General features: G+C 41.1%; 1 protein-coding gene across 10 annotated transcripts in view; it reads left to right on the plus strand.

Moving 5' to 3' along the window:
* The window catches only part of ADGRV1 (adhesion G protein-coupled receptor V1), a 432,032-nt gene that overhangs the window by 364,844 nt on the left and 50,724 nt on the right, over positions 1 to 16,464 (plus strand). For all 10 annotated transcript variants that reach the window (XM_061622198.1, XM_061622196.1, XM_061622197.1 and 7 more), the window contains one exon: positions 10,122 to 10,243. In XM_061622198.1, the coding sequence (XP_061478182.1) occupies positions 10,122 to 10,243 (122 nt within the window). The remainder of the gene's footprint in view (positions 1 to 10,121; positions 10,244 to 16,464) is intronic.

Here is a 16,464-nt window from a genome sequence, read left to right on the forward strand (position 1 = left end):
TTTGGTCTTCCTCTTTTTCTAAACCCTTATGTTTTCCCCAGCATTATTGCCTTTTCAAGTAAATCCTGTCTCCTTATTATGTGTCAAAAGTATGATAACCTCAGTTTCATCATTTTAGCTTCTAGTGATAGTTCTGGTTTAGTTTGTTCTAACACCCAATTATTTGTCTTTTTCGCAGCCCATGGTATCTGGAAAGCTTTCTTCCAACACCATATTTCAAATCAGTTGATTTTTCTCTTATCCACTTTTTTCATGTCCAGCTTTCACATCCATACATAGAGATCAGGAATACCATGGTCAGAATGATCCTGACTTTAGTGTTCAGTGATACATCTTTACATTTGAGGACCTTTTCTAGTTCTCTCACAGCTGCCCTCCCCAGTCCTAACCTTCTTCTGATTTCTTGACTGTTGTCTCCATTTTGGTTAAGGACTGTGCCAAGGTATTGATAATCCTTGACTAGTTCAGTGTCCTCCTTGTCAACTTTAAAGTTACATAAATCTTCTGTTGTCATTTATTTATTAAATTTATATCCTGTTGGAAAGTTGTTCTTTCTGTTTTTGTTTTTACATAGGTACGTATGACACAGTATCTTGTGCTCTTAGGGTTGCAACCTTCAGGCTTTAAAAGTTTATTTTTAATAAAATTAAATTATTAAGTTAAATGTATTTAATTCAGCACATCATGTTGATAAGGCTCTTGGGTGCAGATCCTGAGAAGTCTCCTTTTAAATGGAACATTCTGCTAGCTGCAGCTTCTGCTCCCACTGTCATTCTGTGACTAGAAAATCCACAAAATTAAGCATTGTTTAAGCCCCATTGATGGCCCACCCAACCGCATGTATATTTGCCTGCAACTCAGGATAATACTGCATGCATCTGACAAAACAGAGTATAGTCCATGAAAGTCTATACCTTAATAAATTTGTTAGTCTTTAAGGTGCTATCAAACTGTTTGTTGTTTGTGATGCAAAAGACTAACTCAGGTGCTCCTCTGGAAATCATGGCAATTTAAGGATTCACCAACTTTTCAGTCTGTAAGGGCTTTACTCACTTTTACAGAAATCCCTCCAATATTCTGCTCCTGTCTTATGGGATCACATTTGGATCATAGGATGTGCCATAAATTGCAAATCAGGAGATAGGATGTGGTAGAGAAACCAGCAGGAATAGTTAAGTCCTATTTTCTCCTGCAGTTTCTTTCTAAGTAGGGAAAAACTTTTGTAACAGATTTCACAGAACTACACATACAAAAGTCAGTTGGTGTGTATCTTTCTGAAACTGAGATAGACTGATGGAAAGTTAGACAAAATCCCCCATAAGTTTGATAAAGAGCTGATGGTTTTATAATATTTCAAAGTAGCTAGACAAGCTCCCAAACATGGCATTTAATGTTCACCTAAGCTTCCATGCTACAGTCTCCACCTACACTATTCTGCTAATGCCTTGGCTATTGCACTGTTCTTTTGCTTTCTGGTACATATTAACATCGTTTCCCCCCTACAATACCTTATTTTTGGTTAAAGCATATGCTTTAAGGCTTCCCAGGAGCTGCTTAGCAAGTTTTATTTGTTCTTGTTTTCAGGGCTTTGTTTGATCAAAATATACTGGACTGCCAAGACAAAATGTCACTAAGGAGTACTCAGCCAGCTATTGAATTATGAAAACTGGCTGGATTTCAACATTGTATTAATAGGTGACGCACTCCATAGTGAAGCTATTGTTAGCGACCAAGCTGCAGCATAATAGGATAGGAGCCGAATTTCTAAATGATTTGAGCAAAACAGGAAGTCCTGCACACCTTCAGCATATTTTAATTATACCACTCACTACACAAGGCCTAAGCTTAACATTTCAATATGATGCAGCAATTAATTTTTGAATATACCTTACCAGGTCTATTAGGCTGTGGCAGATTCACTCAAATACGTGTGGGGCGGGATGGAGGTGGGAAGAGCAATGGGACATATTTACACATGTTGGGAAACACATGCATCTCACAAAGAGGCTGGCAAGGAGTCCAAATCTGGAAAAGCAGAAGGGAGGGAGTGTAGGCAGTGGATTTTCTGTCTCCCATGCAGTGGCTTGTAGACTCAAAATACACACACCCAGCTCCCACAGAATGATAGTGTAAGCCATCCCCTCCATCTGCTTCCTGTACTGAACCTTGAATAAAATGGTATCCAGTCCTTGATCACTTAATGAATTAAGTTAGTCTGGGTTTTTTAAAAAAAAGTCTGACAAGACATGTGTTGGGGGTTATTCCTTTGATCCTCAGTGCTCGCAGCCACTGCATGAGAGAGAAAACAACATCCTCCACTACAGCTCATTCACTACCCTTTCTTAACTGCCACTACTGACCCTTCAAATAATGTCCCCAACTCTAGTGGCATGTCCACCCACTAGTGCTATCCAGTGTGGCCAACACCCTTATCTGTGTAGATGAGGCAGGCAAGGAGGCAGCAGTCTCAGGTCTTGCATGTGCCTGATTTAGGAGAAACATATATGCTGCCAGAGGGAATCCAATTCCCCTAAAACAGGCCCTGAGAGCAAACTTAAACTCCATTAGATGTCATAAGGGACTGCTTTTTAATGAGTTGGTCCACTAGTAATTCTTGATCAATGCTCTGACTGGAGGCAGCTCTCCAAGATCTCAGATTTTCACCAGCTATGTTGTCTGAGATCCTTTAACTTAGGTACGGGGAACCTGTAGTCCTCTAGATATTGTCAGACTCTAACTCCCTTTAGTCTCAGTCAGCATGACCAATAGTCAGGGATGATGGCATTTGTAGTCCAACCACATTGGGGGAGCAGGTTTCTCACCCCTATTTTAAGTGAAGATACATGGACTGGTTCTCAGATCTTGTCTGTGTAGAGCATATGCCAGACAAGAGGAACCTTTGACCTTCCAGATATTGCTCAACTACTGTTTTCATCATCCTTGGCCACACTTGCCATGGATTATGGGAGTTTGGAGGGCCAAAAGCTCCCAGCACCTGGCATGTGCCCTATCACTGAGCTATGATCCTATCTATGATATAATTCAGCTCACTGTTAGCATATCTCATCTAACTATGTTATATTTCCTAAGCCGTCACACAGCATCACGTGGGGGCAGGGGTGTGTGGCACAGCAGAAGGATAGCAAGCAAGGCAAAGGTGTGAGGGAAGCAAGGAAGACTGGGGGAACAGGCAAAAAGAGTGGGGCGGCTGGGTGTAGGGTGAATGAAGTGAGTGGGCGACTGTGGGGTGAGTTTGTGGCGGTGGGGCAGGCAAGCAAGTTAGACAAGTGGGTGGGTGGGTGTGGAGTAAGCAGGGGGGAGGCCAAGCAGCCATAGGGCAAGTGGCAGCAGCCTGGGAGGGACACAGGTAAATGCCCCAGGTGTGGAAGCAGCCTAGGCATACTGGGTGGAGCTGTGCAATGGCACCATTTGTCAAGGGGAATCAGCGGTGCAGAGCAGGCGCAGCAACAGAGAACAGGAACAGGCAAGGAGAGTTAGCAAGCCCATGGCAGCTGGCATGTGCCAACGCCTGGAGGCACTGGAAGGATTGTGAGGGGGGTTGACAGGGGGAGTGGGGTGCTGGAGGAAGCATTTGGGAGGCGTTTGTAACTGCCTGCGGGAAGCATTTGTGAGCATGTGCATGTCAGAGTCCCTGTGTGAGAGAGAGTCCATGTGTGTATGTGCATGTTTAGGGGTGCCTGAGGTGTGTGTGTTTTTGGGGGTGCCTGGGATATGTGTGTGCATATTTGGGGATGCCTGGGGTGGGTGTTGACGAGCGAAGCGAGCAGGCATAGTTAATCATTCTTTCTCATTGTGCCGAAGTAGTTTTGTGTGCCCTTCCCCCACAAACCTTCGAAACTACATAACAAAAGTCTGAAAAAGATGGTCAAACTTGCACACATTTTCAATATCATTTTACTATTTATGCTCAACAATTAAAAAAAACCATATGTATTACTGCTTAATTATTTTCAATGCATTGCATTTATTTCTTATTTCATAGTAATTTAAGTTCATTAGAGATAGAAGTTATAAGATACTCACACTTAAAATGAAAAATGGAAGCAAAAGGCATGGATACAAATTAACACATTGGAGTAGCAGATAACTGCTTTAATGGTATAGAGCACAATTCACTGGGAAGAAAACTATGGAGGTGGCCCTGTTGGCAAGAACTAGGGATGGGTCCAAGGACAAATTCCATGATGGGCTGGTTCCTCATTGGTCAGGACTAACATTACTGTGCAAGTTTTTAAGGACAAATCCATTTAATCCTTTAAAAAACTGCACAGAATTTTGTAATGTGTAAATGAAGAAGATGAAACTGTTATGGCAGGGTCTGAGTTGTGATTGCTTATGAAGTAGTCCAAGGGTTGCCTGCCTTTCTTCTTTTATCGTTTTTAAAAAGTAATTTCAGCCACATAAGAGCAGCTGTGAAAAGAAGCAAGAAAATATATCTCAGGATGGAGTCCTGTCACCCCTTGGAGGATTTCCCAGAGGTCCTATATCCATGGTTCCCAAACGTTCCCCCCATGGATCACTTAAAAATGGCTAATGGTCTTGACAGACCACTTAATTATTTTTTGCCTGTTGTAGTAACTGTAATGTCCTCTATTGCCAGAACTGTATTTTTAATTGTTATACTGCTCCTTTTCTTGTATTGTATTTTATTGTATTACAATTTGTATTCCATAGAATTTAAACTGAAGTACAAGAGATAAAAGAAGCAATAAAATACAATTAAAAATGAATATGAATATATGCTGTGGACCATCTGAATGAAGGCCATAGGCTACTGGTCCGTGGCCCACAGTTTGGGAGCCCCTTCCCTAAATTACTACAGATCTGCCAGACCACAGGCAGAGGTGGAGGTGTGCTCTGGAATCTTCCTTTGATCAGTGATGCTTTTTCTCTCACAGGGCTACAGTTCCGAGGATTTCCTGGGAAGGATTGTTAAACCACTCTGAAATGTGTATTTCTGTGAGGGGAACAGGAGCCTCCTAATAGTTCTCAGCACTCTTAACAAACTACAGTCCCCAGGATTCATTGGGGAAGCCATGACTGCTTAAAGTGATTTGATACTGCTTTAAATGTATAGCACAGATGGGGCCTTAGTTTGAATGCCTTATTTTTTCTCTCTCCCCCCTCACTTTTATTGTGCTTTTATTGTATCTTTCTTACATTGTTAAGATACAATAAAGTAAGATACATTGTTGAGAGCCAGTGTGGCGTAGTGATTAGAGTGTTGGACTACGACCTGGGAGACCAGGATTCGAATCCCCACACAGCCATGAAGCTCACTGTGTGACATGGGTCACAGCTTCTCAGCCCCAGAGGAAGGCAATGGTAAACCACCTCTGAATACTGCTTACCATGAAAACCCTATTCATAGGGTCGCCAAAAGTCAGAATTGACTTGAAGGCAATCCATTTCCATTGTTGCTTACATTGTTAACCGCCTTGAGAACATACATTTATATTGAAGCTGCAAGGTAAACCTTATGTAAATAAAAAAAATCACTTTAAAAGTAGGGGGAAAACAATGTTCCTCAGGCAAATATCCTTCCACACTGATGGAGTAAGGTCAGCCAATCGGGGGGGAGGGAAGAGACAAAGGGGCATCACCAATCTTAGACATCAGAAAGTTTAACTTCAAAGGGAAAATGTATTATTTGCAGACATACTCCATTTTCTTATTTTACTTTAGATATTTATATATTTCAAGTATAAGATGCTCTTACTCAGAGGCAGGAGTAACTTCTTGTTTTTCTTGAGTCTTGCCTTTTCAGAAGGAAATCTTCTCTGTTGTCAAAGAGTGTTGACTTCCCTGTTGTTGAGGCCAATTAGTACCTGACATGTCCTCAGAGAGGCTGTAAAGGAAGGACTCCTATAAAGCTCATAAGAAAAGGCTTAAGCATGAACACTACCCTGTCTCTAGAAGGGAACATCTGCCCACTAACCATTTCAAATGGTTGGGTGAGGGGGATTTCAAGATACAGATCACATATAGTCCAAATCCCCCATTCTTTTCATGTGTGACAGAATTCAGACATAGGAATTAAATATACACCCATGTCAGCAAAGAGGCTACTTGAGAATGGGGCATTTGGGCCTCAAGCAGATGGAACTGGACCGGTTAAAGTGACTAGAAATCTGGCTAAACACAGCAGTAAAATATGACCTTTGTAAGTACAAAGTTTCAGGTTCAAACCCAGACATCTTTCATTGAAGGATCTCTGGTTGTATGGCATGGAGAAAACATCTCTGAAACCTTGTAAATATGCTACCTGTCAAAGTAGATAGTATGGGGCTAGATCTACCTTCCCCTACCTAGTGCCCTGCAGATGTTTTGGACTACAATTCCCATCAGCAACTAGCAACTTGAGCAGCAGGCTGGGGAAGGCTGAGCTAGATAGACCAACAGTTTGACTCAGTAACTATAACCTGCAACTTCAAGATGAAAAGCTGATATGTCTGCTTACTGCTTTCTATCCTATATTTTGCTATGGACGTAACTGAAGAGAAAAGATGAGTCCTACAGCGCTTAAGAAACCACATAATATCTACCTGAGACGTCAAATTGCTGTTGTACTCTCTGTCGGTACTCTTCTCAAGTTGCAGCTCTTCTTCCCACTAAAATATTACACCCAACAGACTTCACTTAATTTATTTGAAATTATGTCATATTTCAAGAATCTTGGTAGTCACTAGGTGCATGATAAGGCTGTTGAATTATTTATTTATTACATTTATATTCCACCTTTCTTTCACAGAGCTCAAAGTACCTCCCTACTTTATTCTCACAACCACCCTGTGAGGTAGGTTAGACTGAGAAAGAAGTTATGACTGGCCCAAGCTCATCGAGTGAGCTTCATGGCTGAGTGGGGGATTTGAACCCTGGTCTCCCAAGCCGTAGTCCAACACTGTACTGCCAGTGTAGTGTAGTGGTTAATCTATTGAATGCATTAATATGGACAAGAAAGACTCAATGGAAACTTCTGATGTAAGGCACAATGTCAAATCATCAATTTAATATTTAATATGTTATACCTTTATTAAAATCAGTTGTAGAGGGCAATCCTATATATGTCTTCTCAAAAGTAAGTGCCATTAAGTTCAGTGGGTCTTATGCTCAGGAAAGTGAGTATAGGATTGCAGCCTTAAAGGACTACCGGGAAGGGTGACTTCGCTTGTGCCTGCTTTTGAGACGGGCTCCCGCCTCAAAAGAAGCTTATTCAGATATAAATCAGTCAGAACATATTTTTTTTTGACTGATGAAATTTCTCCCGGGCAGGGAGAAACGTAGAGATCAACCTCAAAAGCCTGTTTTTGTTGGGAGGACTGGATTTCATTAATTTATGAGAAAAGGTCCAGCCAGCAATGCCGGACGGACTTCCGAACAAGCTCTATCTGTTTAATGCGATACGTTTATCTTTTCTTCAAAGAGAAAACAGACTAACAGGCAAACACCCTTCTTTCTATTATTTTTTTTACTTGGTTTAAATTGTTGCAGCAAAAAGAGATTTGTCAAATGAATCAGCTTTAAAAAACGTCTGGGTGAGCTATAACTCTTCTCTGTTATTCACGAAATTAACAGCTTATCTCTGTTTCTATTGCAAAAAGCTGTCCTGGAAGTGCATTCTAAAGATATAAACAGAAGAGGGATTTCTATTCCGAGGAACATTATATTGTCTGGGACTATTCTCTTTTTGGTCTATTTTATTTTGACGAATCTGCTTCTTCACGACGCCACTAACTGTTTTGATGCTGGGAACTAAATTTGTTTTGTGTTCTTGAACATAGAGAGATAAGGCAGGCTGCTCTGTTTATACTGTGATGTCATCAAGCCTGGAATATTAACCCAATTGTTGCTGAAATAAGAAGTGGTTCTTCTTTATTTTTGTTTTGTTTTGTTTTCGTGGTTTTAAAAATGGCAATCAAGAAAGTGGCTGAGAATCTGGAAGTAATTATGTTTCAGAAAATAATGGATGAGATTGAGATAACGAAACAAACCCTGCGACAGGGCAGTAAGGAGCTGAAAATGGAACTGAGCAAAATGACGCAGGAGCTTAAAGAAATAGGGGATCCTGTGAGAGAGGAGAATGAGATTAGAGATGAGAAAAGAAAAAATAAAGGGAAGATACAAGCCCTGGAGATTGGAACAAATGTGGAATTGGAAAAAGATCTGGAGTTTATGGATATTAGAAATAAAATTTACTGTTTGGAATTTAACGTTATCTCTGAAGAAATTAATGAAGATATTAGAGATAAAGTTATCAATGGCTTAGATAATCTTCTGGACTGGAATGACGTGATGGAGCTTGATATAGAGAAAATCTATGGAATTAACTGCAGCCATGTGACAATGGAAAAACTCTCAAGAGATGAGCCAGTGCATTTTATAAAAAAGAAGAACACAGATATGACTTTACAACAATATTTCAGCAACTTAATCAGAATTGATGGCAAGAAAATATTTGGGATAGAGGAAATTCCCATCAGACTCTTATTATATGACTATGGCTATGACAGCAAGATTATTATGGAATACTGATAATGGAAGATTGGACACTGAAATTATTGGACTTAACAGGACTATTGAAGATGGAAGATGGAATTAATATGGATAATGGAATAATGGCTATTGAAATTATTGGACCTAACAGATTTTGATGAGATGGATTAATCGATATGTTTATTTAGACTATGGTTATGACAATAAGATTATTATTATTATTAACGAGTTGGATTAATCGACATGTTTATTTGGAGAAAAATTGATAGATATATTTCTTAAAGAATTGAAACCTCTCTTTGACTTTTTGTGGAAAGAATAAAGTAATGTTTATGAGATTTGATGATTAATTAAGATAACTACTGGAGGAAAGTGATTTTATAATATAATTTAAGAGACAGGATTGTTATATATTGTAGACCTACAACTGATTTGATCTGTGACAAATGGGAAGTCAACATTTTATTTTTTTTGTTTAATCATTTTTGTTTTGTTTTGTTTTTTGTCTTTGAATGTTTTATGATTTTGTTTTGTATGTTTTATGAAAATTTGAATAAAAATTATTGTAAAAAAAAAAAAAGGATTGCAGCCTTAAAGTCCTTATGGACTTCACTGAGAAACTTACAGAATTTACCTTCCTACATCTCTTCTGTTGCTTCAAGCAGTCCCTGTTTTTGTGAACTGAAACAAACATTGATCTTTACAAATAACAGTGTCATGATGATGATGAAGGCAATTGGACTGAAATCCTTTAAGGAACTATTTGTACCTTGCTGGAAGCTATCTATGCTGGCAGCTGCCTGCCTCAATGTGTGATTTATCTTTTGCATCAAGAATAGACACATGAGCTTGGAAGTTTGGACAAGCTACCGTGTTCTTGTGTGCTGTTCTATCTTACTTGTTTGTCAATTTTGCTGAAGTAACATTAATTGTGTAGAGTAGGGCAATGCTTTGCAGAACACCTGTACAGTTTGAAATGTACAAAACTGAGCAAATACGGACTTTACCATCCATTGTGAATGCAATGTCAACACCAAAGATCAATCCTGTATCACCTGACCATATTTTTCATGGAATTTAAGGAATTTGTTTGCTCATCAGAATGTTAAGCTCTCTTTTTTTCTGGGTTGTGGTGTAGAATTTACCATGCCTTCATCAGCACTTTGATTCTTTAGAATGCAAATGTTTGCTGACTCAGCAAGTCTTACACTTCGTTCCCATACAGCTTTTATAATGGGCAAACTTGCTTTGTTCTCTCCCCAAAATGTAGCTCTCTGCCTGTGGGTTTCATAAGAAAATTGTACCCTCTGATCTCACTATTTACTACCAGGTAGGTCTTTTCAAATCTTGCTCTCCAGCCTTTTGGATGAGTTAGTCAGCAGATGGTGCTCTAGTTCCCATGCCTCCCCTCAAATGCTGACCAATTTCAGGAAAGGGCAGATCCAGAAATTGCCCAGTCATCATTAACTTGCCCTTGTTATTAATTCTGATGTACAACGCAGATAGTGAGAACTTCAAACATCTTTATACACAGTTAAAGTTTGAACCTTCTTTTTTTTACACAAAGCATATCAGTTGATAAATTCCCCTGTTTTTATCATTTCTAGAAATCCCACTGATTTTGTACCTGTTTGCCCTCATTTCCATTACATGGCTATGGGGTGGTCTGCACATGGCTTATAGACATCTATGGATGTTGGTCTTCTTTGTCATTTTCAACTGCCTTCAGGTGAGTACTTAATATATTTCTTATTTACTCATTATAACTAAAAATCAAGCATATTTTGACTAATTCTGCAAACTTTGAATAAAGAGCAAGTGGAAGAGGAGGCAACTTTAGATATTGACAAATTTTAAGCGCCAAGAATACTCAGAGCTGGTTGTAGTGTCATTTTAATAAAATGCAACTCAAGTTTCTTTCTTTACTAGCCATCTAGCATGCAAAAAACATCTATTTATATGTGTGGCAATATGGTATATGATTGTTGTGGTGCCACATGAACAGCAGTTGGAGCAAATAGCATAAGAATAATAAGAAAAATACAGAAAGATCTTATATTTCTTTCCTTGTAAATAAGGTGCATGGTCTGATTGTAAATAAGGATCGTTGTCATACTAGATGATGAGTTAAGATAGGAACTGGTAGCGGTAAAGTATTTTTAGTAGAATAACAATGGGAAAGAAACCACATGAAGCAGAAAAAAAGAATACGCATTGAAAATACCATTGATTTCTGTGGGGCTTCTGTTTAAATATTAAAAGTTGGGTTTTTAAAATTTAAATTCAAGGGTAACATTACGAGAGTTTGCATGTAAAGCCTGATTCTCAAAGCAATTGCAGATGTCAGTTGTAATGTTTGTAACTCTTCCTGGTATATGTGGCTTGAAGACAGATTCTTAAGATAATGGTAGGCATCGGCTTCATTTTAGCAACCAGACTAAGATAATATTAGAGCTGCAACAATTCAAGGGTCACCAGTTCAGCGCCTATGAGTGCCAATATGCCCACCCGTACATCCTATGACACCTGCGAAAGAACTCAGTAAATATTCCCTCACATGTCCCCAATGCACGAGAGACTGTTTGCTCTTCTTGCTCAGTTCCTGTTTGTGCTGGCTCAGTCTCTCTTACATTGAGCACACACCCTTAAACATGACCACATTGGATGCTAGGACAGCTACCCTCCCAACCTTTCTGAACAGAGCAGAGGTGCAGTCAGCTTCTCTCTCTATGAGTGTGTGGTGGTGGTGACTAATGTAGATGCCTTCTTCCCCACTTATGATGTGGCTGATGGAGGACATGCCATATGGTCCTGTATATTTTCCTGGCTTTTTAGATATGGCATGTTGACTTATGCCAGGCCCCCATTGCATCTATTTTGTGTCTGGCACCCACAGAGTTTTCAAAATTCCAAGTGCCCACTAGCCTGAAAAGTTTGGCAGCCCCAGAACTGATTTATAGGTGTGTGCATGAAAGACAGTATTCTGTTTGGATTCTGCTTCAGTGTTTCAGCAAATAGGTCAGTTTGGCTCAGATCATTTTGAAGGACACCCACTTAATTTCTGGTGCAAATCAGAACCTCACTTCAAAAAATCTAGCACTTCTTATGTCACTCCATTGACTTACATGGAGAAATGAACAAATAGCTGCAAAGTTTTTACTTTGTTACTAGGGGGGCAGAGCCCCCCTGCTCACTTTCCTTGCCATCCCCCATGCCCAAACATACAGACACACACCCTATGCACCCCCAAACACACATGCACATTCCTGGCACCTCCAAGCAAACACAGACACACATACACACAAATACCCAGGCACCACCAAACACACACACACACAGAGAAGAACTCTCTGTCTCTCTCACACACACTCCCCCTCACCACCCCCACCCCCAGGCACCATTACTCCCCAACCTGCTTGCCTTGACTGTTGGGCCGCTGCTGCCGCCGCCGCCGCCACTACCATCACCCTCCTACCCGCTCAGGCTGCAGGCATTCCATCCACCTTGACATGTGTGGCCTCCTCTGGTGCCGCCGTGGCCTCCTCCGCCTCCTCCGCTGTCATTGTGACCTGTGTGGTCTCCTCTGGCACCAGAGCAGCCTCTTACAGTGTTGCTGCCATGGCCTATGCCCCCTCCTTTAGTGCTGCTGCCACTGCAGCCTGTGGGGCCTCCTACTCTGCAGCCACCTCCTCCAGTGCCACCATCACGCCCTGCACAGCTTTCTCTGGCGCCCCACAGCCTCCTCTTCTGGTGCCACCACAGTCTCCTCCGGCACTGCCACTGCAGCCTGCACAGCCTCCTCTGGCAGTGCCACCATTGCAGCCAGCGTGGCCTCCTCCATCGTCACCCATGCGGCCTCCTCCAGTCCTGCCTCTGGGTAGTACTCCTGCTCACCCAGCGGTCTTTGCTGCCTCACCCAGCACCTGATGTCATGCCACATGATGTCATGACGTTGTGAAGGCTTACATTTTTTTGTGTAAGTAGCTTATACGTTTTAGCAGGATTTGTATGAAAATGGCATACACTTAGATAAGTAACCTGCAGAATTCAAAAGGATAGGTGCAGGGGCCAGAGAGTTAATAATGAATCCAAAACAGTTGTGCAGAGCAATCCAAACTTCCTTTGCACTGGTCAGGTGGTGGAATAGAGGGTCTCAGTTGAGCAGAGGTATCCCTCTGCCTAGGCCTACTAGCCTCTGTGGCCAAAGCATAGCAAATAACATGTTGGGGTGGGTGAGGAATACTGTTAGCACTCTGCTGCTGAAAGGAATTTTCAAAACTGCAAATCATCAAATAATGAAAAATACAGAGACACTTTCCATAATCCTGCCCTCTTCATAGAAGATGTGCTCAAAATATAAAGATGTTTTTATCTCATTGAAGGTGTTTTCACCATTTTCAACAAGCTTTATTTTTCATCTGACTTCCATCTGCCTCTAGTATCAGAAAAAAACCCTCAAATTTATAACAAATAATAGTAGTTACTTTGTCACTTTATTTAAAGATGAGAACAATCCATTGTATTCTTAACTGAACAGTCATGCTACATGGAAAATAAACTTGGCAGCTTCTGTGAGTCTGAAAATAACATTTTGATAAAGTGAGATCCCATGTTTGATACTGATTGAACAGGAAATTAGGCTATTTCAAGTTAATGGGCTAGTTTGGTCATAATACTAAACCATAGTTCAATGTTATCTGAAGAAACCATAGTGAGCCTTGAGTTTGCATGCTTTTCTAGCATGACTCTGAGAGGAAGTTTGAAAGTTTTCACTTCCACTTTAAAAGGTAAAGGTGTCCCCGCACTTGTAGTGCGAGTCGCTTCCGACTCTTAGGGTGACATCTTGTGATGTTTACTAGGCAGACCGTATATATGGGGTGGGATTGCCAGTTCCTTCCCCGGCCTTTCTTTATCCCCCAGCATATGCCGGGTACTCATTTTACCGACCACGGATGGATGGAAGGCTGAGTGGACCTCGACCCCTTTTACCGGAGATTCGACTCCTCCTTCCGTTGGAATCGAACTCCGGCCGTGAGCAGAGCTTCGGCTGTGTTACCGCCACTTACCACTCTGCCCCACAGAGGATCTCACTTCCACTTTAGATTAACTGTGACTTGCTGTGTCTTCCAGCCCAAGCCAAACTTTGGTTAATGTTAAAACAAGTCAGTGAAATGGATTTGTTTGAGCTAATCATAGGTAAGTTCAATCACAAATGATGGTTCATCTAAAATGAGCTTGGAAGCTTCCAGTCCCCTCCTCATGGCTTACTGGAAGAGGAGGGGACAGCAGCATGCAAGCCCGAGACTTGCTGAGACTCATTCTGTACCACTAAACTACGGTTTATGTCCAGAAGCAGCCAATGTGTACTCATAAGCTGAAAATGGAAGCAGAGTGAGCAACCCAGGTTATTAAAAATTAGTAATATAAACTTATTGAGTAAAAGGACTATTTTTTTAAAGCATTGATGTATTTTACATCTCACTAATTAGTGACAGGTAGAGTGAACTCCAAGGATATAGTTACAACAGGAAAGCTTCTACCAAGCTGCAAATTGTACATTGCAAAATAGACATGACATAGATATCCAGTCTCCAGAGTGTCCTTTAAAGCTTTTATCTCTGCTTTAACTGTTTCTGGAAAGGGGGCCAGATGAATAAAGAAACATTTAACAACATATAATGGCAACAAGTTATAATAATGTTCAAAATCCTTCGAGCTTATGCCATTTAGACTGTCCATGCATTGCTACTAGACTCCTGTCTGCAGCTTCCAGCCCTTTCTTCAATGTCAATGATCCAATTTCTCACTTTTACTGTTTAGAATTCCTATCTCCCATTCCCTTCTTTTCCCAAATGCTCTCATTTGCCCAGTGTCAGTTGCTCATAACACTGCCCAGCTCAGTTACCAGTTTCATGTCCCTGGGTACCTTTGAAACAGGTGTTCCTTAATGTTATTTATTTAAGATCTGAAGCCAGTAAGAGCCAAAAACAAGATATGTGCGCGTGCACACACACACACACACATTTAACAACAGGCAACTCTCCTAAATGCAATTCCTACAAAGGTCCCAAAGTCTTAGATCCTAAGATAAGTAAATGGAAGTTCGCAGCAGGAATGTTCCCCATGCCCTTGACCCACAATCTGTGCCCTATGGAAAGCCTGTTTGGGGGAGTGGGGGGCCCTGCCCAACAATGTGGGGTAGAGTGCAGTGGGCTGCTGGGGGAGAAGGGAATTGCCCAAAACTGGGTAGAGACAATTTTGGACAACTCTGATAGCTTTAAAATAAGATTAGCCATACACGGAAAAGAAGGCTGTCGATGGCTATAGTCATGATGGTTTTATGTTACCTCTAGGATCAGAGCATACTTCTGAATACCAATTGCTGGGGAACAACCACAGGAATGGGCTGTTGTTCTCATATCCTGCTTGTGAACTTCCTGGAGGCTTCTGCTTGGCTACTGTGGGAAGTAGGATGCGTCCTACTTCCTAGATAGGCCTTTGGTCTGATCCAGCAAGGCTTTTCTTATATTAATATGGATCTGTGGTAGAATGGACTTATGGGTTAACATATGCAAAACTGACACAGTATCATGGCTCCACATCAGGAAACTTCAGACACATTATTGTCTTAAAGTAGTAGCCCTCGAGAGGAGGTGGATCCTCTCCCCTGCCCCCCCATTTGAATGCACTGGCACCACAGCCCACCTCTCATTCCTTGTACCCCAAGAACACGTCTCTGCCACTAGGCTCTGATGATTGAACCACACACTCCTCAGAGGATCAGGAGAGCCCTGAGGAGCTTTCCTCAAGGCAGCCCCCACAGGTTGAAACACGACTGCCTAGAAAAAGTCAATGGCTGCAGACAAACGACTGGCCCTGTAAATGGCCAGATGCAGCACTCGGGGTGGGTCTTCAAGTACCCAGCCAATACTGTAAATCGTTGCCAGTTGCTCCAAGACACCCCTGAGATACTTGCATTTTCTACCTCAAGTGTAGGATTGCTAACCATGGTTCTGAATCAGCACCTTGGCTTTTAATTATCCAGTGCTCTTACCTTGCCTTGCCTTATCAGCCATTTGTTCTAGAACCCTAAGACTATTGATCTCGACCTTGCTTCAGCCATCACCTTCCTGTGTTGGTGGGCATCACTATAAATTAGGACACACAGAGCGCAAATAGATTTGCCAATCCCTTGTTTAGTGGCATTGCAGAAGTGTGCTCCTTTTTTTTGTATCAACCTGTATTCACTCAAGTTTGTGTTGATACATAAATGGAGTTCAGTAATGATATATGATGTAGCAGTAAGGCACTCCTCAGTGTTTGTGGTTGAACAGGTTTATGTTGGTCACTAACTATCACTAGACATTAAAAGGAGTTGGGGTAGGAAAGCCTAGAAGGAAAACCTTGCTGAGAAATAAAAGAGAAGATTCTACAGCGATCATAAAGTGTGAAGTGAAGTAGAAAGGCAGAACCTGGAGGAAGACAGAAGGGGCAAGGCAGTAAATCAATGATTATAAAAGAAACTTTACTAACTGGATATAGCAATCCTGAAGTGGTTATGCAACCTGAATTTTTATTATTATTATTTGATTATTATTAGATTTATATCCCACCCTTCCTCCCAGCAGGAGCCCAGGGTGGCAAACAAAAGCACTAAAAACACTTTACAACATCATAAAAACAGACTTTAAAATATATTAAAACATCTTTAAATACATTTCTAAAAGCTTTAAAAACATATTTTTTTAAAAAAAAGGTTTAAAAACCTATTAAAAAGCAATTCCAAAACAGACACAGACTTTTTATGTGTTAGCTACCACAGAGTAGTAGCAGCAACTATTAGAGTTCAACTTCTAGGGCATTCTCAGACAATGTATCCTGAATCTGATGACTCCAATACAGTTCTAGAAATGGGGGGGGGGTCATTTCCTCCCACCCTTCACACTCTTA

This window comes from Rhineura floridana, chromosome 1, assembly GCF_030035675.1.
Source record: "Rhineura floridana isolate rRhiFlo1 chromosome 1, rRhiFlo1.hap2, whole genome shotgun sequence".
NCBI classification, from domain to species: domain Eukaryota; kingdom Metazoa; phylum Chordata; class Lepidosauria; order Squamata; family Rhineuridae; genus Rhineura; species Rhineura floridana.